We start from the raw sequence: 23,651 nt of genomic DNA, 5'->3' as shown, positions 1-23,651 counted from the left end.
CATTGTCTTATCACAGTCAGAGGCGGCCATAGCTTTTGCAGCCTTTACCTCTTTGTTCTTCCTGTCAAGCGGCTTGCGAAGGCCGTTCACTCGGAGCAGGGCCTAAGTAAAAGGGAACAGGCGTCAATTTTCAAACAAAAAACAGGCGTCCTGGAATTTAAATAACCAAAAATATGCTAAGTATACCTCAGCAAGGACCCCTGCAATCCCCTCTAGGTCAAGGGTGCCGACACCCTTGACCGCCTCCCTTTCAGCTGGAGGAACGGCCTTGATCATAGACTTGGCCACCTCGACCAAGTCAGGCTCCTGAGGGCCGGCTGCATCAACCATAAACAAACGAGTTAGACCTAGGAAAGAAGGGAGCAAGTCTAAATTCACAAAGACAGCTTCATACTTCTAGGCGGCCCAATTGGAGTTTTAGAAGGAGTGGCCGGCTGTTTCTCAGCCGCCGCATGTTTCCTGGCAGAACCAGGAGAGCTCGCAACAACCGTCCTCCGGGTCTTGGAGTCCGGCTGTTGGGAAGAAGAAGCTCTTGGAGCGCCCGTCTCAAAAAAAAAAAAAAAAAACAAAAACAAAACAACACTCGGTCAGTATATGCATAAACCCAAAAAGAGAGTGAAAGGTTCGAAGCTCACCAAGGGCGCCCCCTTGTTGGGGGAGTCGGTTGAGGATTGTTGCATGATGGAGGCCCGCAACATGGCCGCCGCAGTCTTGGAGGCGGTAATTTTGCTCATGGCGTCCGCTGCAAAAACAAATAGTAAAGTTAATAAAAAGTCATAACAATAATGCATGGAAAAACAGAGTATTCGACAGGCCGGCTACCTCTTGAGCACGACTGCTGAGGCCACAGGCGGCCAAAAAGTACTCGTCGTAGAGCCATTTGAAGCTCGGGACGCAGTGCAGGGGTACTTGCTCTCGTACCCCTGAAGCAGAGTCGACCCTCGACTCTACTTTAAAGAGTCCTTTATCCAGGATCTCTTTCTTAGCTTTGGGGGAACAGGCGACATGCTGCGGCCGCCTGCAAGAAGAGGCGGATTCCTGTTCCACCTGTTGAAGCGCTTGTTCAGCTCTGTGTCTGAACTCTCAATGATAAGGAAGGTGTTTCGCCAGTCCTTCCACTTGTTTTCTTTACCTCTTGTCATGAGGTAGCCTTTGTGGCTTGTCAATTGATACCAGCCGGTACCGTCTGCCTTAGGGGTCCGGCTGAGGTAGTTCATGTGGGCGAAAGCCTCGAAGTTTGGCTCCACCCCATGCAGTTCGCACCCGGCCACATAGCCGAGTACGTTGACCCAGGAGTTCGGGGCTAACTGCCATAACCCCAACTCATACCCATCCAAGATCCGCTGAACAGCCGGATGTAGTGGGAAGCGCAGCCCAGCCTTGATGGCCGCCTCGTAGCAGCCAAAGCAGGCGCCATCATAGCTAGTACCAGCCGGCCAGACGACTGTGTCTTCTGGATCCGGCACGAACACTAAAAAGCCGGGTCCCATTGTGTGGTTCGCAATAAAGTTCCCCACTTTCTCTTGCATGGCCGTGATCCGGCCCCGTGGGACAGTGCAGTAGTAGGGGGTATTTTTCTCTCGGTAAGAGGCGGATGGTTCCGCCCAATTGTCCCCCTTCTCAACTGCGTGAGAAAGCCTCGCCTCTTGTAGGCGACTGTTTTTCTCTTCTGTGTCCAGAGAAGCATGACCAGAAGAGCTAGACTCGGATTCGTCCTCTGACGAGTCCGAAGAGGACGACTCCTCCCCTCTCCCAGAGGGGCCCGCCTCCTCTCCTTTAAAAGGAGCAGGAGAGAATGTAGACTTGTCAACTGTAAAATTGGAAGGGGTCACTTTGACTCCTCCCTCAGAACTGTCGGCTTTCAAGCCACTTTGGTTCACTTCCACATCTGGCGCCTGGTCAGATGTTTCACTAATCGGCACCCTGTGGGAGGAGCCGTTTGAGTTCGAAGTCCTAGCAGTTCTTTTTGTTCTGGCCATCATGTTCTGCATAGACACAAAGACAGTCGGACTTTGTATAAAGGGCAAAGATGGGTCCGGAAAAGGGCAGGCGGCACTCCTAGTCCTAGATTCAGCCGTCCCCGGTGACCGGCTGATCACTAACCTAGGTCGTGTCGTGTGCTTCCGTGGTGCCATTTCAAAAAAGAATAAAATAAAGAGAAAATTAAGAGTAAGAGAACCGACGGTTACCTGAACGAGTGACGTTGAAGGAGTTCTGAAAATCCTGTGCAGTCGGCTTGTCAGAGCAGGCGGTAGGCAGAAAGGGTCCAAAATGTCAGAGCAAGTTCAGGGGTCCGAATGTTCTCTCAAAAAGTTCTCAAGTGTGAAAATGACTAAAGTTAACACTCCCTTATATAGGCAAAGTGAGAAGGCGAAGGGTCACTTCCAAAATTCAAAATTTGGGCGGGAGAATCTTTCGGCCTTTCGCCGAGTGACACCTGTAGCAGGCCGTCGCCTGTTACAGTGCGACACCTGTCACAGGTAACACGTGACCAGTCACGTGCCACCTGTGAGGGGCAAATGATTAGGGGATTTTGCTCCCACCAATTGGAATGCGCCACGTGGGCCAATCAAGTCCTGCCAAGTGTCCCCCAGTTGGAACTGTCAGGGCTTGCCACGTGGCACACGCCTATTCGTCCACCCTGGACCTATTATGTCAGGACACGTGGCATACTCCATGCCTAATGGAGAAACCGGCCACCTAGGCCCAACTTCCGAGGGAAGCCCAATCAGCCCAAGGTTAACCTAAACCTAGGATTGGCACGTTTCCCAAGGTTATAAATACCTCCCTTAATCCTCATTAAGGGGGATTACGCACATTAAACACTCTCACCTAGAGAGACCCAATCACTTTTATTTCCGCATTAATTACTGCTTAATCAAGTACTAACTTGACCGTCGGAGGCGGATCTCCAATCATCCGGAGCATCCGTTTGTTTTGCAGGTACAGGCGTCCGATTCCAGTCTCGGAATTGTAACTCTCCCGCAGGACATCAGAAAACCCCGAAACATTAGTCTTCGCGGTTTTTTTAAACACTTGAAAGTAAAAGGGAAGGGTAGTATAGGGTAAGGGCCTCACGAGTCACGTCTAATACTTATGGTCTGTTCTCATACGTTTATTTTCAATTTAGCTTACCTCAACTTCTAATTTCCTTCTCTTATAAAATATTCAGTTGGGTTCAGTTCAACTTAGCTCAGTTCATTTCAGTTTAGTCCAGTTCAGCTCAGCTGAGTTCAGTCTATGAGAACAGACCCTTAGAAGAGGTTTTGACATTTTGATTCAAACTTCTAATTAAGGTCATATCAAAACAACTGAAATTTTATGCGTACACATAGATGTAAATTGCATCAAAGGTTACCTTAATTGTGCAATAATCATTATTTCGAAAATAAATAAAAAATAACCTCTGAGCAATAATCTTCAAATACCCTTTGATCTAAGATACACTTCTTTGATTTATATTATTTGTAACGATTATACACTTTCTACTCACACTTTACATCAAATCTTGACAAATAATATAAAACGGATTTACTAATGACATACTTTGCTAAACAACGCTTTGATGATGTATATAATGGTTATGAACTTACAATATTGTAAAGGGAAAAAAATAGAACAAGTCTAGTTTTACATTTACATTTACATGTCCTCAAATTTTTATCTCTTCTTTCTTATTTTGGCTCAATCCATCTTAATAACTTAATTTGATCCATCTTAATCATTTACAACTTACAAGGTGACCAATGTACTTAACTACTTACTCATCCAAAATCCAAGCATGTGATTTACGAGTACCACCAATGCCACATGCATCATTGTCATATTATCTATACATCTAAAGTTTAGCAAAAGTGTTGGGTGGTGATTTTAAGAGGCCATGTATTATGATAAATAATAGAGGGTAATACAATGAAATACTCATAAGTTATACTCTGTCTAATTATTTAGAGGTAAACAGATAGTATTAACATTTTAAAGCATATGGTTCATCCTACAAATCTATCTCATGGAATTGAATAAACTCCTTTATTTCTTTTTACACATAGTGATTCTTTTATCTCTAACTACCAAACCTTGCCTAAAAAGAAGTACTTACTCAAACAATTTGAGTCAAGTAAAAAAAAACAAAAGTATGACAAAGTACCCTCTAAAGGCTTAAAATCAGTTAAATACAGATAAAAATTACTTAGGTTTGAATTTCACTCCAAATCATTCACAATAGTTTGTTGTAAAATATAAACAGATTATGTCTAATTGTTACAAATTATATAAAAAAAGACAGAGTAAAGGCTATGTCTGATTTACTAAACTGAATTAAACTAAATTAAATAGAGTTTAAATGAATATTTTATGAGAAAAGAAATTAACAACTGAACTGATTGGAAGTTGAATTGAAATTAAGCTAAAGAGAGAACAAACCCTAAATAAATCTGTTTTTCCAATAATATCTCATCTCCTGTTCTTTAAATATTACAACGTTAATTCTATTTTACGAAGCGATTAAGACTAGATGCTTAATTATTCCCTAATCAATAACACCAACGCGCCATGGAATGCAGTTGTTAAACACTCCACATTGGCTCGTCAAACAGTCTCACTCCTCTCTCTCTCCACCACTTGACATCGTCCCCTTCTTTCCTCCCTCTTGAATGCTCTTTCATTTTCCTACTCATTCTTTCACTCTCTTTCTCTCTCCTCTCAATCACCCTTCATTCATTCCTTCATTAATATACATCCATTATCTCTACTCAACCACCGAAAATGGCGGTTGACGACGACATGTGCAGCGACGGAATGCAATGCACTGACCACCCTTACCGCACCACCTCCCCTGGCGGTGGGATCTGCGCGTTTTGCCTCCAAGACAAACTCGGTAAACTCGTCTCCACTTCCTCCTCCTCCTTCCTCATTAACTCCTCCTCTTCTTCCTCCCCTTCTTTCAGATCTGACCTCCCTTCCTCCGCCACCTCCGCCGCAACCGCAACCACCTCTCTCTCCATCTCCATCCCCACCGCTTCAAACAGTCGTAATTACAACCATCATTATAATCAACATCGTCATAATAATAATTTTCAAAAGGATCATTCTACTAGTAGGCCCCGCATACCTTTTCTACTCACTCAAAAGAAAAAGAAGAAAGATGATGTCCAGTCTTCTTCTTACTCACCTAGTAATTCTGTGCTCAAGAGAAGTAAATCATCTGCTACCCCTCGATCCACTCGCTTTCTAGAAGATTTCAGCCCTAGACGAAGGGGTTTTTGGTCTTTTCTACACATCTCTAACACCCACCACAAAAAACCCACTACAATAGTCACTCCTTCGTCTACAACCACCGTACCCCCGGAAAATACGACGGCGGTGATGGCGGTGACGGCGGAAGTGACGTCATCGGCGGCGGTGAAGCCGGATATGACGTCATCGGAGGCGGCGGCGGTGGTGGTGGATGAGACGGATGAGAGTCCGAACAGTAGCGGAGGAGCGAGTAATACGGCGTCGTTTGGGAGGAAGGTGTCTAGATCTAGATCTGTAGGATGTGGTAGTAGGAGTTTTTCAGGGGATTTTTTCGAGAGGATTTCGACTGGGTTTGGCGATTGCACGCTCCGGCGCGTGGAGTCGCATCGAGAAGGGAGTAAACACCGACACTCAACCTCACGCGCCGCCGGGGATACTGTCCGGGAGAAAGTCCGGTGCGGTGGTTTATTCGGCGGACTTATTATTACTTCCTCTTCATCGTCAACAACTTCATCGTCATCGTCGTATTGGGGGGCTGGAGATGGACGGCCCAATGGGCCGACAGTGACACCAGCTGGGCCGCTTGTTCATGGGCGGAGTCGGAGTTGGGGGTGGGCTTTTGCTAGCCCAATGAGGGCGTTTGCGAAACCGACTACGACTCGGTATGATCGTAGTAGGGAGCCTGGTGGTGGTGGTGGTGATGGGAGTGTTAAGAACAGTAATGGAACACCTAATTTGGCTGCCATTCCATCTTTATTATCAATAAGAGGTTAACATTTATTTAACAAATTTAATTTGGTAGTTTTATTTTGTATTGTTTCATTTACAAATGTGTATTATTATTATTATTATTATTATGTCTATTATGGTAATTTCTAATGATATTTTGTTACTAGTAAAATGTTACACTCTTGAATTTTGGGTATAAATTGTATGTTATGGGAAAATTTTTAGATTCATTTTTTGCTATTGGGTAGATTTCATATGATCATATCCTATAGTTTTATGTATGATGTAAGATGATGATGATGATGTGCAAATGATATTTAGATCTTGAGTTATATGACATTGGATTGAAATTAGTATGTTTGTACTTTGGTAGATATAAAATTTATGATTACATTGAATAGTTGTACACTATTTTTTTTTTTTTTTTTTTTTTTTTTTTTTTTTTTTTGTGTTTTTGCATTAATTTTGTTATGTAGTGTGTACTTTGTGTTTTATTAGGCGTTGAGTTTTCCATGAAGAACCCATACTTGTCTAAAGAGCGAAAATGTTAGTCAAAGATGCAGTTTTCGAACCACATGGTCATCCGATTATTTAATCATTCCTTTCGATCTTCCACTTTGCTATCAAATCTTCTTGATTCCTCCTTGTTTGGAAAAAACTCTAAAAAAACTAGTCCAACGGTTCGTTCTTCTGCAAGATTGAATGTCTGATTGTCTGATTTGACCAAATAACTACACGAGGGTATAGCTCGCACAACAGAGAAATCAGTTTTGGAGCGATGGCAACACAGGTTTAGTACTCTATCCTTTCACGCAATTCTGCTAAAGACACTTGGATTGTAATTGGGATGTTAGTACTTGGAATTGGAAATGCTATGTACTTGTGATTTTGTTGATTGAACGTTTTTGGCTTGTATGTGCTCTTACAATCTGTTCTATGTTATGTAGTCCTTTCTGTAAGAACACAAATGTATATTTTATGGCAGTATGGTGCTACGTCGTATGTTTAATGAACGGGGCAATGGTACACAAAGTTCCTTATTTACTTTTTTGCTTCGACGTCTAGCATGTTAATGGCCATCCTGTTGCTCCCAGCTCCCAAAACTCCCAACCTATTTCGCATACTGGATTCTCTCTTGATCAATGTTTAGTCTTCCTGAATCATGGAACTCGTCCAATGATCGATCTTTGTACTTCGTATGTAATCAGCTTTGGCTGACTAATGTTAAATTCTTCTTGCCTACACAATGTTCTAATCATTCAATACATGTTCGATAGTACCATCAAATCTACTAAGATCTGAGGTAAAACTTTTAAACGATAACTTGGGAAAAGAGCAGACTTCCTAGATACATTCTTAACTGAAGCAAGGCTAATATAGTTCATTTCTTTGCCACAACATCGACAAGCTTGGCAACGATCATGCATCTGAAACATGAACCGCACCTCCAGGAACTTCTGCTTCCGGTGTTTTTACCCCTATAGGATTGGCCTTTGGCGTCGCCTGCATTTCCGAATGCATGACCGAGTCTAACATGTCCTGATATGTCCCTGTATTTGCCTGATGAGCATGCATTCATCTTGCCAATGCTATGCCCTATGCATTTAATCAAAATGCTCAGAAAACAGCTTAACAGACAGCTACAACATTTTTGATAGATCAACTAGTACAGTAAAATTTTGTATGGTGAGTTTTGCTTTTTAAATTTTTAGCATCAGAAAGTATTATTGTAGATTTGGAAGGATATGTTTAATATGCCCAAGCAAATGAAGATGATTAGATGATAGAGTCTAGGAAACTGACAAAAAGTTTGCAGACTACTCCGTAAAAGCAAGCAATAAAGAAATTATTTGGGGACCCTTTATTAACAACAATTACTGAAGTTTTCCATGTGAGTTACAGAGTATGTGACCCTCAAATACAGTTTCATTATACTCACTGTATTTTTAACGGTTGTGTAATTTGACATAAATTACAAGTGCATCAGATACTAATCTTTTAGTATAGAAATATAGAAATATACTTCACTCATTCTTCCTTTTTATATTTTATTATACTGCCCTATAGAGAAAAGTCAATCTATCAAGGATTAGGCAAAAGAAATCATACATAAGTTGATTTGCTAGTGAAAACAATCTCAAATGGTCCAAAAAGGAATATAGGTTTTTTTTTTAAAAAAAAGGATAGGAGTAGACATGTAAATAAAAGTTGGCATTTTTGAAGAAAAGTACGTGCAAATATGCAAAAGTATTAGGGCCTATCTGATTTACTAAGCTGAACTGAACTAAATTGATTGAAGCTGAATTGAGCTGAGCTGAACTAAAATGAACTTAACTGAATAGAGTTGAAATAAATATTCTATGAGAGAAGAAAATTAGAAGCTAAACTAAACTGAACAGATTGAAGCTGAATTGAACTGAACTGAATGGAGCTGAACTGAACTAAATCGAAATTAAGCTGTTAGTTTATACTCAAGTGCTACACTTAAACACTTAATTTTGTCAAATCGCATTGTACAAAGTTGGGCTTTTAGCCAAATCACGAGATAATGTTACCTCTTATTGTAAATTTCTGCCAACTGAAATGCCAAATGTAGCGCCTCATACAACACCTGTTTCGGGGTTTTTTGATGTCCTGCGGGAGAGTTACAATTCCGGGACTGGTATCCTTGCGCCTGTACCTGCAAAACAACGGAGACTCCTTGTGGTGGGAGCTCCGCCTCCAACGGTCAAGTTAGTACTTGATTAAGGAGTAATTAATGCGGAAATTAAAGGTGATTGGGTCTCTCTAGGTGAGAGTGTTTATGGTGTGTAATCTGCGTCCTGTTTTGCGTCGTCCCCCTTAATGAGGATTAAGGGAGGTATTTATAACCTCGGGAAACGTGCCAATCTAGGTTTAGGTTAACCTTGGGCTGATTGGGCTTCCCTCGGAAGTTGGGCCTAGATGACCGGTTATCCCAGGTGGTATGGGAAGGACACGTGTCATGTCGTAATTGGTCCATAGTGGACGGATCATTGCTTGACACGTGGCAGGCTCCTATTGGCCCATGTGACGGACACATGGCGGAACCTGATTGGTCCACTTGTCAGATGGTGATTGGTGGGAAAAATCCCCTAATCAACACCTATGTTGTTTTTTTAGACCAAAAAAAAAAAAATTTACATAGTAAAAAATTACTAACAGTTTTTAGGTCACTGGTGTTATATTTTACATATATTAACATAAGTTTTCATCGGTAGCCAAATTGAGATTTTTTTTTTTTTTGTCAAAATATACCAAAAGTTCAAAACCCGAATCAATTGGACGCTTTTTATTGTTATTGAATATAAATCACAATTCACAAATCATACGTGATTCTATATACAATCGTTTATGAGAATCTTTAAGCAAAAGCACAACAATATCTTTGATCAGATAGACACTATCAAGTTGGCAACATATGTAATCCCTCCACCTCCGTCCTCAAGGAGGCCATGATTTTTCACTTACACATTATATAATTAAGCATGCACTTTGGTCTTGGATTAGTCTTATGATATACTAGAATTGCAACTTAGATGGCATATAAGAAACATATTGATATCAGAGTTACATTCTAATCAACAAGTTGTTACTTGTTAGTACTGACAGGAATCGATTGCTAGGGAATCAAGTGAGAGTTAGCTAGTTTGATCTTTGTACTTTTCTAAACTACTAACTAGATACATTAGACAAACATATAATCATTACTATCCCAAAACATTTAAATGTTTGTAAAGTTCACATCCATAAATCTTTCCAATGATCTTCTCATTATAGAAAATCTTTGAATGTATATCCAACAAATCCGACCAACAGGAAATTTCATATAATAAATCCTCAGTACTAGTTGAGTTTCTTGAAAGGCATTGCCTCCACGACGGCTTCTTATTGCTATCTTTATCCAAAATCCATACACAAAATAAACCTATTGGATGTCCAGTAGATGAGGGGTTTTACGAATATTTGGATTTAGCCTAAATTTAAGTAGGGATTTCACCGGTAGCCTTGGCAATATTTCGTCCCTTAGTATATCTATAGGTATTTCGTGCTCGAATTCTTGCCTGTTCTTAACGCGCTCCCTACAAGTCTCTTTTGGAATTTCAATGAGCGCAATGTCTTTAAAAGAATCAAGTTGATCATCGCCTTTTTCCTTGTCTAAGTGCTTTCGAAACATCCTTTCATTGATTTGAAAATCCTGTCGTCAGCCAGCATCTTCTCGTAATGCTCTTCATCACGGACAGCGCCCAGCTCGGGGTTTCGTCGTATCGTGTTTAGCATCTCATTCAACACCTTTTTGCTCTGTATTCTCTACAAATTAGACAAGGAATTAAGTGGTTAGTGTTTGTAAATTGGAATTAAATTAAATTGTTGTATTTATAATACATTGAATACACATTACTATAACTAGTCCTGTCAAAAACCGAACCGAACCGGGGAAACCGAACCGATTCAAACCGATCCGAATGAGAACCGAACCGTTTAGAAACCGCTTTTTTTAAACCGAAAACCGACCCGAACCGCATTTTAGTGAACCCGAAACCGAACCGATTCGAGTAACGTTAAACCGTTTAAGAACCGAACCAAAATCTAAACCGAACTGAAAGGAAACCGAACCGAAAATGAACCGAACCGTTTCTAACCCGAAACCGTTTGAACTGCCATAAAAACCGTTATAAACCGAACCGTTTATAAACCGAACCGTTTATAAACCGAACTGATTATAAACCGAACTGTTTATAAACCGAACCGTTTATAAACCGAACTGATTATTAACCGAACCGTTTATAAACCGAACCGCTTATAAACCAAAATGTTTATGAACCGAATCGCTTATAAATCAAACCATTTACAAACCACTTACTACTAGGAGTGGTTATTGGGCGGGTCAATGCGGGTCATTAGCGGGGCGAGTACGTTGCGGGTAAAGGTCAAGTCAGGGTCAAGATAAAAGTGAAACGGGCTATTAACTTCTACTTTCTTTTATCAGTTCCTGTGTTGCCAGTGAGAATGCTCTTAATATTTGTCAAGCAAATCGTTACTACTTTTTTTTAGTTTGATGACTCTCATTACAGTAGAATTATATAACTACAACAAAAATAATAACCAATAATTCAAGACAAATAAGGAACAAAATATCAATAATGTAATGTGATTAAAACTATTAATATTTGTTCTATGAGATTAAAACATTTTAGCAAAAGCCTGAACCACAATTCCATATCTTAACTAGATGCAAAACTTTCATCTATCACTTCTTTACCAATGTCAAGGACGTCTTCTTCAATATCACAATCATAACCACGTAACCAATTTTGTGTTGTAACCAACGCCTCAACATTCTTAGGCAAAAGCGCACTCCTATACTTGTTTAAAATACGACCACCCATGCTAAAAGAAGACTCAGAGGCTACCGATGTAATAGGAATGGCCAAAACATCCCTAGCCATAACAGCTAATATGGGGTACACACTAATTTGAGATTCCCAATACTTGAGAACATCATATTTCTGCCCTTCATAAATTGGTTGCCGAGGAGTACACAAATAAGAATCAATCTCCATCGATGGCCGATTTGATGGGCCATCCTCATCATCATCATCATCAACATACTAGAAAAGTTCAAACAAAATGCTTTATTAAATAATAAAAATTAAAACATACAATTATTAATTTTGTAAACCACAATAAACAGAAATTGATTACCTTGAATATGTCATCATCCAAGTGACTATTTGATTTATCGATAACAGCTGGGATGGAGGGTGGAACAATTGTACTTGATGTAACACCGAAAGACATAGAATAATAAAAGTTGTACAACTCCAAAAGAGCATCTTTAATTACCTTCGCCTTTTCAACACATGCCTCATCAACATAAAGCACTTTTAACATCTTCGTCACTCGAACAAGCTTATAGCGTGGATCAAGAACAATAGCAATTGAAAGGATCAAACTATATTCATCCCAATATCCCTCAAACTTTTCAAGCATAACTTTTGCCATGGGTGCAAGTTTAGGGTCTATATGCGCTTTACTTATTGTGTGCTCAATTTTTAAAACACTAGCGAAATACAAATTTGCAGTAGGATATTCTGAACCAGAAAATAACACAGTGATTTCATAAAATGGCTTTAAGAAATTACATATTTTAGTAAGGGTATCCCATTCATCATCCGAAAGTTTGAATTCATAACCCATAAACCTATCGATAACCAATTTCAAGGCTTCCTTTGCTTCTAAAGCTTTTCGGAGCATCGTATAGGTGGCATTCCAACGAGTCACAACATCAAGACGTAACTTTCCATTAAACACACAGTTAACCTCATGAAGAGCATGCTCAAATTGAGTGAGTCTAGAGTCTGAAGAATCAATATATTTACAAACCTCACGCAATTTTTGAACACTACTATCAACTTCTTTTAAACCTCTTTGAACAATAATGTTCAAGACATGAGCTGAACATCGAATATGAAAAAATTTACCATTACAAGGAAGAGGAGAAGTCAACATTAAATCTTTCTTCAAAAGGTTAACCATAACATCCATGGATCGAGCATTATCAACAGTCATTGCAAAAGCTTTACCCTGAAGGTTCCACTCCCCAATAAGTTTTAACACAAATTTTTCTACCTCAACACCAGTATGAGGAGGACCACAATAACGAAAATTCAGAATTTTAGACCTAAGACACCAATCTTTATCAACATAATGTGCCGTTAAAGTGAGATAACCTCGATTAGTGCATGCTGTCCACAAGTCACAAGTGAAGCTAACTCTACCTTCAATTCCAGATAAAGATTGCAACAACAAAGACTTAAACTTATCATGCTCAGCAATACAATATTTCAAAATAGTGTTTCTACACACATGGTTCACGTTGGGATTCAGATTCGTAAAAACTTCCCTAAGGCCATGATGCTCCACAATACTTAAAGGATAAGAATGCAAAATTATAGCTCTAGCAAGCAATTGTAAATGACGAGTTTGATTAAACGGGAGCTCAACACCAATTTCATGATTTCCTGGATGGTGTGGATTTTTACCCATGCATGTCTTAGTATGAGCTTTACAAGTTGAAGTACCAGCCTTACCTGGTGTTTTATATTCATTACCGCAAACATTGCATCGAGCATATTTTATCGGCGCAAGACCAACCATCTTATCAAAAAAGGTGTAATACCTCCAAACATCTGATGTTCGTCCACGCTTACTACCACTAGTGGTATGTTGAGTAGAATCTTGATTCTGAATAGTAGAATCCTCATCAAAACCGATAAACTCTTGCTCCATTGCTGAAAAAACAGAAACACAACAGCCTAAATCCAAATATGCCCCAAGAAGACAAAGTACAACTGTTAAGTTAGCCAATAAGGCACTATTACTAAAATCAATTGGCAAGCAAATTACTTTCACATATACTGTAACTTAAAATAACTCTATTAATTAACCATTAATATTTAATACCATGCACCCAAAACTAAACCAGCTAATCTGAACCAAATTAGTGTTGACTATTTCACACTAAAATTTCCAACCAATCATACTATTTAGTAGTGATACACTACCAGATTTATAAATTACTAAAATTAGTAGTAGTTGCTTTATCTAATTTACTTCAATAAGTCAAAACAATGGATTAAAATGACAAGATTCTCTTTCTATTGGAAACAAACCAACTTGCATTAAACTATAATTAGCACACAAAAATTCTTTAGTGTTTATACCTGATCATAACATTAGAATGATATTTTAAACTGAAATAGTGTAATGATTTATTGGGTTCCCTACCATACAAAAATTCTAATGCTTTTATAACCACAAGATTTGTCTCCCACTGTCCCTTAGATATTCATAATAGAGGGTGATTAGTATATGCCATCCTGGTCTATAGTTCAGGAATTATATGAACAACAAAAAACAAAAACAAAACAATTAAGTGAAAATTACCTGGAGCTGTGACGGCTTGAAGGAGAAGAAGAATTGAAGATGGAGAACTGGAGATCGAACAAAAAAAACGACAATAGAGAACTCGAGATCGAAAATAAACCGAAATAAAAAAAAAATTAACTGAAAAATTACCTTGAGCTGTGACGGCTTGAAGGAGAAGAAGAATTGAAGATGGAGAACTGGAAATCGAAAAAAAAACTAATTACATTTGGAGAAATTGAGATCGAACAAAAAACCGAAATAAAAACAAAAAAAAATTAAGTGAAAATTACCTGGAGCTGTGACGGCTTGAAGGAGAAGAAGAATTGAAGATGGAGAACTGGAGATCGAACAAAAAAAAACGACAATGGAGAACTCGAGATCGAAAAAAAAAACCGAAATAAAAAAAAAAATTAACTGAAAATTACCTTGAGCTGTGACGGCTTGAAGGAGAGGAAGAATTGAAGATGGAGAACTGGAGAACTTCAGAGTGAGTAAGGATTCAGCGCTTGAGGATGAAGAAGAAGAACCGAAGAATCAGTGTTTGATGTGGAGCAAAACGGCGAATTGAAGATGATGAATGAAGAGGAGATGACCTAACCAGGCTAATTCAATTCACGTTTCACCACTGTTTTTTTTTTTTTTTTTCCTCTTTTGCAATATATTATTTAATTATTTAACAACCAAAATATCTAAATTCTAAATTTAAAATTTGTTTTTCCTTTTAGTTTTGGAGGGAAATTTCCCACCTTTCATATTTTGATGAAATTGTCAACCAAAAAAATGAAATCAATTTTCCACTTTGTAAAAATCAAAATTTTTAATTTTATTTTAATAACATTAAACGAAATTTTATACAATTAATTAATTACATGGCTTCAAAAAAAAACTAATTACATTTCTCGAATCCCGATAAAACGAAATATGCCTTCATAATATCAGCTTTTATAATTTTTTTTAACACACACATTAAAATATTAAGTTCTTTAAATTATAAAATGTGAATCGGTTAGCGTGTAAATGTCTAGCGTTGCGATTAATAAAAAATCGAACACTGTTTAATAATATAATGACGTCATATATCTTAGAGAGTAAGAAGTACTACGGATTAGTTATATGGTTATTTTATATCAGTTTAGTTGTACCTATAAGCAAATACACTTGTAATCGTGTAAACTTATAAATTGTATAATTGACTAGTAGATTAGTACATAAATACAAATTACTTATTTAGATATGAGTTATGACTACATGAGTGATTGACTAATATGACTATATCAGCAATTGTCAATTTAGCATAGTTGCATAACAGATTAGCAGTGTACTAGACTATCCTACTAGGTAATATACTAATACCATTTCAGTATTTGATCTATTAGACTCAAGTTAAACGCTACTCTTTCTTATTAACTTGTTAGTCTAATTAAGTAATTACTAATTACTAATTAGTAATTAGTGACATAAGCCTTAGGGGTAAACCAATAAAGGATATAGAAAAATATAATAATCTTATGATTCTCATCCCTTTATACTAATAATATTTAACTATGAGAATATGAGATGGTTATATGTTATTTATATGTTAATATGTATAATCGGTTGAAAGAGTCAATATTACCTTCTTCTTCATTAATGTGTTCTTTGATTATACAAATCAAACTACTTTGTAATATATAACTTTATGCAAATATATAATGATAAACAAGTCTTAATTATCAGTCTTGTTGACTAATTAAGTATCGAATACCAAATTGAAAATTTCGATGTCACAATTACTCATCAAATCATGATTATGACATTATTAATTAACTAAATGATCAAATAAGAAGCAGATAATAATCTGATAGTAAAACAATAATACATTAATGCACTAAACTTTTATAATCTACTTCCTAATAAACTAGTAAGATCAGTATGGCTAAACTAAATACATAACATGATATGTATTTATAAAATTAATGAGAATTTGCATATAATATGATGCCTCAATATGAAGTGATGAAGTCTCGACTTGATATAAAACTTGTTAACTAGCAAAAAGTTAGAAAGTAGTATAAAATTTCAAACCAAAACTGTTTGATTGCCCAAATCCAAACGACTCGATAAAAAACCGGTTTTTTGAATCAAAACCAGACTCGAACTGTAATTTAGTAAAGCTGAAATAAAACCTATCCAAGTAATGTTAAATCGTAGAAGAACCGAACCCGTTAACGAACCGAACCAGTTATAAACCGAACTAAAATGAAACTGAACCAAAAAAGAACCGAATCGTTTCTAAACCGAAACTGTTTGAACCGGGATAAAAACCGTTTACACCGAACCGTTAACAAACCGCAACCTGTCTGCACCGAACCGTTTACTACCCGGACTGTTTACAACCCGGACCGTTTACAACCCGAACCGAATTTAAACCGGGATAAAAACCGTTTACACCGAACCGTTATCAAACCGCAACCCGTCTGCACCGAACCGTTTACTACCCGGACCGTTTACAACCCGGACCGTTTACAACCCGAACCGAATTTAAACCGGGTTAAAAACCGTTTACACCGAACCGTTAACAAACCGCAACCCGTTTGCACCGAACCGTTTACTAACCGAACCGTTTAGAACCCGAACCGAATTTAAACCGTTCAAGAATAAACCGAAACCGAACCGAACCGATAATTATTTAAACCGAACCGAAACCGACCCGTAAGACATTCGACCCGATTTCAAACCGAACCGATTTCAAACCGAACCAAAACCGAACTGTCAAACCGTTTTGACAGTGCTAACTATAACATAACTAGGAAAACTTCTAAACCTACCATATATATTCACATGCCTATCAAGCGTGTTTAACAACCATAAACAAGGAAGATTAGGATACTTACATATATACTCTGTTTATCTTTTATTTATTTATTATTATTTTTTTTTAAAGAAATACTGTGTTTATCTTAATGCTTTTTTAAAAAAAAAAAATCTATGATAATGCTATTTTAATTCTTATTTTATTTTATTTTTATCTATCTATTTTATTTTTATTTTTAATAATATTTTTATCTATTTTCATCTTATCATATCATATCACTAAATTTTAAATACGATCGTAGAAGTAAAATACTAAAATATTTAGACCTACAATATCATATTGCTCCCTCCGTGTTTTTTAAGTATTACAGTTTAACCGATACATAATTTTTGGCAATTTAATTGATTTAAATAAAATAAGAGGTAAGTGTGTTAATTAAAATATTAAAAAATTGTAAAAGAAAGATAGTGAGGTATGTAAATTTTTGCCAAACGTAGCGCCTCATAGAACACCTATGCATTATTAGACTTTCTGGAATTGTTAGACATATGAGATATCGGAAAATATATGTGTGATATATTTTCCGTAAATATCATTTAAGAGAATAATATATTTAGGTTTATTTTATGTTAAGATATTATTTTGAGAATATATCTTTAGGGTTTATGATTAGACGTATATCTTTTAGGAAGATTGTTTTCTATCTTATGAGCTTAGGTTTTGTATAAATACTCAACCTGTTCTTAAATAATAATCAAGTCATTCCATTCTCTCTTCTCCCTATTTTGTCGGGAATTTAACCGTAAGAATCTAGAAACTTGAATCAAAGCTAAACAAGGATCAATTCTCCAACCCTTAATGCCAATAACCAAATACAGATTTTACTCAAATTTTGGGTCTGGACTTTAGGAGAATCTTAATGCCAATAACCAAGTACCAACTAAGAAAAACCCATAGCTCGATGGGCCTAAACATTTACTACTAACCATTTTAGACATTAACTTATACTCCCATATTAACTGAGAGGTTGCATAGAAATTGATTTTAAGAAAATAAAGGTATCATTAAATGTTTACTACAATTAATAATGTCCCAACAGCAATATAGGGTTTTTTTTTTTTTTTTTTTTTTTATTATTTTTTTTTTTTAATAATGTGAATACGGCAATACAAATTAGTGAATTACATATGGAGGTGGAGAGATTTAAACTTATGACCAAGATCTCATCGTTGGACAATTTTTATTATTATTGAGTATAATCCATGATTTACAAATCATAGGTGATTTTTATATATCATCGTCCATGAGAAACTTTAAGCAAAATCACAACAATATTCTAACTCTGTCCTTTCGTATGACAATCGCTAATAAAAGGCGATATAAACTTAGAACCTTCTCACTTTCTCCTCCTTCTTGGCACAGCCGGAAGAGAAGCACAACTAAGGTGAAACATGTGTACATTGAGTAAGTAATATATAATACATGTATGAAAACTAGATTAAACCCGGGTCATGCAACTCTGTTTTATAAATTATTGATAATTAAAAAGGTAAGTTTTGGAAGACAAATTTCTTTAAAACAAACAAACAAAAAACAAACTCTTATTTTGAATAGACTATAGAGTAATAGATGTGAAACAAGGAATGAGGCTTGATTAAGGTGAAATTATTTACTGAACACTTCTCCAACTGTATGTATTGAATTCTATACAGCGTAGTCAAAACGATTATATCTTTGATAGGATAGAGTATGAACATATAATCCATATCTTTGATAGGATAGAGTATGAACATATAATCCCTCCACCTTAGTCCTCAGAGAGTGCATGATTTTTATTTATATTTTTATTTATTTTTTTATTTATTTATTTATTTTAAAATAAGGAGTGCATGATTTTTAGTTACACAAAAATAATTAAGCATGCACTTTGGTCTTGGATTAGTCTTATATGATATATACTCATTGCATATACTCCGTACTAGATTACTGGATCTAATATTTTTTTCAAGGTTCATGAATCATGATCTTGGAAAAGGATGTCAAAGTGACAAATTCCTTCATTAATAAGCTAATTTTAAATGATTATATACACAGTAATTTGATAGTTGTAACGGACCAAATTACTCCAACAGCTACATTATTGGACAACAAAGCCTTATAATCCTCCTCCCCCCCCCCCCCCCTTTTTTTTTTTTTTTTTGAGAGAGAGAGAGAATGATCCTCCTTCCATTAATGATTATATTGTGTTTTTCACACGCAAATCATGTTTTAAATAAAAATTATGGGATAACTCTTTATTATCTTGAAAAGTGATTCCTTAATTAAAGTGATCTAAAATTGAGTATAAATAAAGAAAAAGATCCCTTCTAAAAACCACTAAGTTCATGAATTTGAAGTGTAACTTTCAAATACAAAGTACTGTTTTAAAACTTCACTATTTGATAAAAAGGGCAAATTTAAAAATTTCAGATATTAGTCATATTACTTCTATATTTATTACGAGGTGGAGTACTTTTTATTATTAACACTTTAATTTGGTGGTTCATGTTTGAATTTAATTCATTTTGACATTCTATTTCTAGGAGGATTTGGATTTCTCAATCACTAAAAACTTGAGTCATTAACTACTCTTGTAACACTTAGAAAAAAAAAAAAAAATACTTCTCTCCTAACACTTAGCTTGTATATATGAAGTATGGAGTATTAAGTTGTGCGTGCATAATTGGTTTCTCTATTAGTAGCAAAATACTTCTTCATTAGTATCAACATATGTAGAAATTAGACTTTAAATTTTATTGGTGCTACTCGAATACAATTTAATACCAATGGATGCTATTAGAATTGTTGACGACTCAAGTTATTTTAACTTGAGAAATTCAACATCAAAATTTTTTTATCATTATGAAAATAGTGCACAGTATAAATGTTTAAACTTTGTATTTAATTAAATAATATACAAGTGTATTGAAATATACAAAATAATATCAAAGACTTTAGCAAATAAGCTAAAGCCTTTCCTCAATGATATTATTTCTGTTAACCAGAGTGCTTTTATCCCGGGTCGCTTGATTACTGATAATGCCCTTATTGCTTTTGAGATTTTTCACTCGATGAAGAGAAGGGGGGAAGGGAGAGATGGTACGGTGGCTCTTAAGCTTGATATGACAAAAGCTTATGATCGTGTTGAATGGTGTTTTCTAGAGAGAGTTATGAATAAGATGGGGTTCTACAATGGTTGGATTCGGAAAGTGATGGATTGTCTTTCGAGTGCCTCTTTTTCTTTCAAGGTGAATGGTGAAATTTCGGGCTCTGTGATTCCGTCTAGAGGTCTTCGTCAAGGGGATCCAATTCGCCATATTTGTTTCTATTGTGTGCTGATGCTTTTTCAGGGATGATAACGAAAGCAGCACGGGAGAAGAAAATTAGCGGGGCTAGAGTAAGCTACTCTGCCCCGAGAGTATCTCACTTATTTTTTGCCGATGATAGTATTCTCTTTGCAAAAGCTACTCTGCAGGAATGTTCGAAAATAGCTGATATTATCAGTTCATATGAGAGAGCATCTGGTCAGAAAGTTAATTTGAGTAAGACGGAGGTTGCATTTAGCAAATCTGTCACTGCGAAAGGAGGAAGGATATTATTGACACCTTGGGCGTTCGTGAAGTGGAGAGACATGAGAAGTATTTAGGTTTACCAACTATGATAGGTAAATAAAAAAGGCAATTTTTGCTTGTTTGAAGGAAAGAATATGGAAGAAATTGAATGGGTGGAAGGAACGACTACTCTCAAAGCCGGGAAAGGAAGTGTTGATTAAGGTCGTTGCTCAAGCTATCCCAACATACATGATGAGTGTTTTTAAGATCCCGGATGGTTTGATTGATGAGATTCACACCTTATTATGCCGATTTTGGTAGAGAAAATGAGAGAAAACTTCACTGGCAAGGATGGGAAAAATTGTGTATGCCAAAGGCAAAAGGTGGGATGGGTTTTCGGGATCTCAAATGCTTCAACCAAGCGCTCCTTGCAAAACAAAATTGGAGTCTACTCACAAACGACTCTACATTGCTCCACAAAATTCTTAAAGCTCGCTATTTTAAGAATTCGAACGTTATTGAAGCCCTTAGGGGTTATGATCCAAGTTATACTTGGAGAAGTATGTGGGGTGCAAAGGGTTTATTGCGAGATGGACTAGCATGGAGAGTTGGTGATGGGAATAGCATTCGGACTTGGAAGGATCCGTGGGTAATGCAAGAGGGGAAGCCTTTGATGCTGACAATGCCTATGGGTGCTGATGAGAATATGTTGGTGCGTGAGCTATTTCTGGATGGTGGCCGTGAGTGGGATCCTGCCAAGGTGTGTTCTTTGGTGGGAGAGGATATTCGGGCAAAAATTCTTGCAACACCCCTGCCTTTCTCCAGACAAGGGGATGGTGTATTTTGGTGGCAAGCAAAGGCGGGTCTATACTCGGTGCGCTCGGGGTACTGGCTGGCAAAAGGTGGTGAAGGGAGTGAGCTAGCCGGGATGCCCGAGGATGAAGTCTGGAAAATGGTTTGGAGAACCCGGGGGCCACCAAAGCTCCTGCATTTTCTATGGAATGCTGTGAAGGGTAATCTTGCTGTCAAGAGTCGACTTGTGCAACGTCACATAATTAATGAAGCCTCCTGCCAGATTTGTGGTCACCATGTCGAGACAATTTGGCACGCCTTGGTGGAATGTGATGCGGCTGCTGCCATTTGGGAGCATAGTGAGCTAAAATCAAACTTGACAGATGCTCCCTAATCACTCCTTCGCTGCGGTATGGGCATGGCTATATAGAAAGTTTGACGGGGAGACTCTTAGTTCGATGGCGGCATTATTGTGGGCTGCTTGGCGATGTAGGAATCTCATCATATTTGAGAATGAAAGACCAAATGTGGTGCTCCTTGCGGCTGGGTATTGTAGAATGGTTCATGATTACCATTCCTATGCAAAGTGTGTGTTTCATAGAGTCTCAAATGCGGGTACACTGAGTAGCATTGCGAGCTGGAGCTGCCCCCCAACAGGTACCATTAAAATTAATGTCGATGCACATGTACCTAGTGTTGGTATGGCTGGGCTTGGGGTGGTTTGTAGGGATGCCGAGGGTAGAATTGTGGCTGCAGCGAAGAGAAAGGCTGCAATCGCAGCTCCGGAAGTGGTAGAAGCCATGGCAGTGCGCTATGCTATAATGCTGGCTCATAGACTGGGGTATTCCCGAATTATGGTGGAATCGGATGCTATCAATGTGATAAAGGCAGTGAATTCGAAGGAGCATGGTCGTTCACCCATATATTCAGTTTATGATGATATTTGTATTGATAGAGCTAAGTTTGAGTTTTGTACTTTTTCACATATTAAACGTTCATGTAATACCATGGCTCATCTCATAGCTCGATGGGAAACGGGTGAGAATGTGGAACTTGTACGTTTATCCTCCTTTCCCCAAGGCATCTTGTCTCTGGCGGAAATGGATTTGCTTTAAATTAAGTAATAAAAGCTCTATCTTTCCTTCAAAAAAAAAAAAATATACAAGTGTATTGAAACAAATCTAACATGATTTCAAAATTAAAACATGCCAACTAATACAAGGAGAAAGTATCATTTTCTTAGAAAGTAGGCTAATTATAAATTTCTGACAATTCATTCAAGAGTTTTTACATACGTTATAATGAATGGTGATTATGTGAGGGAGAAACCAGATATGATATTTTACATACAATTTTGATAGATGTCTCGTCATTATAATGTTGGATTCTAGGCAACAATTACAATGTGAAGATATGGTACAAATGGTAGAACTTTCGGCGGAACACATGGATCACATATTCACATGTGTTGTACTTTGTTTATAATTGTTGCTAAGAAATGAACAAATCGGGCTTAAAATTGAGAGTGCAGTTTAGGGCCTGTTATCATTGACTGAATTGAACTGAACTGAACTGAGCTGAACTGAACTAAAATAAATATTTTATAAGAGAAGGAAATTAGGAGCTGAACTGAACTGAACTGAGCTGAACTGAACTGAATTTCAACGTAAGAGAACAAGCCCTATACCAACGTTGTTTTTGGCACGTAAATTTAATTAATAGGGAGGATTAAGCACATGTTCTCATTAGATTATTTCCAATTCAGTTCAACTCTAATAAGTTCAGTTCAGTTCAGTTCAGTTTAGTTAATTTCAATTCAATTTAGCTTCTAATTTCCTTCTCTCATAAATATTTATTTCAGTTCAGTTCAACTCATTTCAGTCAATGAGAACAGACCCTAGTTCTAAGCGCTTGTTCACAATTATTGAATTGAGCTGAACCGAACTAAACTGATTGGAACTGAACTGGATTGAATATAGCTGAAATGAATATTTTATGAGAGAAGAAAATTAGGAGCTGAACTGAACTAAACTGAAATTAAGCTGAACTGAACAAACCCTTAGTGACACTTTTTATTTTTATTTTTTTTTATTCACTTGTTAATTAAGTTAGTAAGTCAAAATAAAGTTACAATTGAACTATTAAAATGATAGTTTTGAAGGGGGGGAAAAAAAGAAGTTGAAATCCAATATTTTCATCATAAAAAAATACATTAAGGGTGTAAACTAGTAGCCCAATTTTTACCTATTTAAATGACCTTATTAAAACTTTATTTAGTTGTAATTTGAATGTGGGTAGCCCTTTTATTAAAACTTATTTTCTTGAATCGAAGATTACTTAACTTATCAAAACTTAATTGAACTATTAAACTTTAGTTAAATAAAAATAATGTGAACAGAACATACTCTAAATTGGATTGTTTGTTTGAGAATTCTAACTTTAGTTGTGTCTTTATTACTCCCGTAAAAAAAAAAAAAAAAAAAAAAGTCTTTATTACTATTTTTACATCTCTATTATACAAATGTTATTGTAATTTCGAGTATTTTCTATGTTTTTGTTGA

At 36.9% G+C, this 23,651-nt stretch overlaps 2 protein-coding genes across 2 annotated transcripts; both read left to right on the top strand.

The window, feature by feature from the left end:
• The first annotated feature begins 4,437 nt into the window (after positions 1–4,437).
• LOC110693558 (uncharacterized protein DDB_G0271670-like) lies at positions 4,438–7,006 on the top strand. Its single transcript, XM_021870687.1, has 2 exons — positions 4,438–6,004; positions 6,463–7,006. The coding sequence occupies exons 1-2, from the start codon at positions 4,765–4,767 to the stop codon at positions 6,513–6,515; spliced, it is 1,293 nt and encodes a 430-aa protein (XP_021726379.1). The 5' UTR covers positions 4,438–4,764; the 3' UTR covers positions 6,516–7,006.
• Positions 7,007–21,791: 14,785 nt separating this feature from the next.
• On the top strand, positions 21,792–22,205 carry LOC110693398. The gene has a single exon (XM_021870519.1). It carries the CDS (start codon positions 21,792–21,794, stop codon positions 22,203–22,205), a length of 414 nt encoding a protein of 137 aa, XP_021726211.1.
• The last annotated feature ends 1,446 nt before the right edge of the window (positions 22,206–23,651 follow it).

The sequence above is a fragment of the Chenopodium quinoa genome, unplaced genomic scaffold (genome assembly GCF_001683475.1).
Source record: "Chenopodium quinoa cultivar QQ74 unplaced genomic scaffold, ASM168347v1, whole genome shotgun sequence".
Lineage (NCBI taxonomy): Eukaryota > Viridiplantae > Streptophyta > Magnoliopsida > Caryophyllales > Amaranthaceae > Chenopodium > Chenopodium quinoa.
Note: the sequence above shows the minus strand (reverse complement) of the source record. Positions and strands in the feature narration are given on the sequence as shown.

Coding starts and splice junctions, on each gene's coding strand:
- LOC110693558 (XM_021870687.1), top strand. CDS start 4,765: ATGGCGGTTGACGACGACATGTGCAGCGACGGAATGCAATGCACTGAC. Junction 6,005..6,462: donor ATCTTTATTATCAATAAGAG/GTTAACATTTAT, acceptor GTGTTTTATTAG/GCGTTGAGTTTTCCATGAAG.
- LOC110693398 (XM_021870519.1), top strand. CDS start 21,792: ATGGCTGGGCTTGGGGTGGTTTGTAGGGATGCCGAGGGTAGAATTGTG.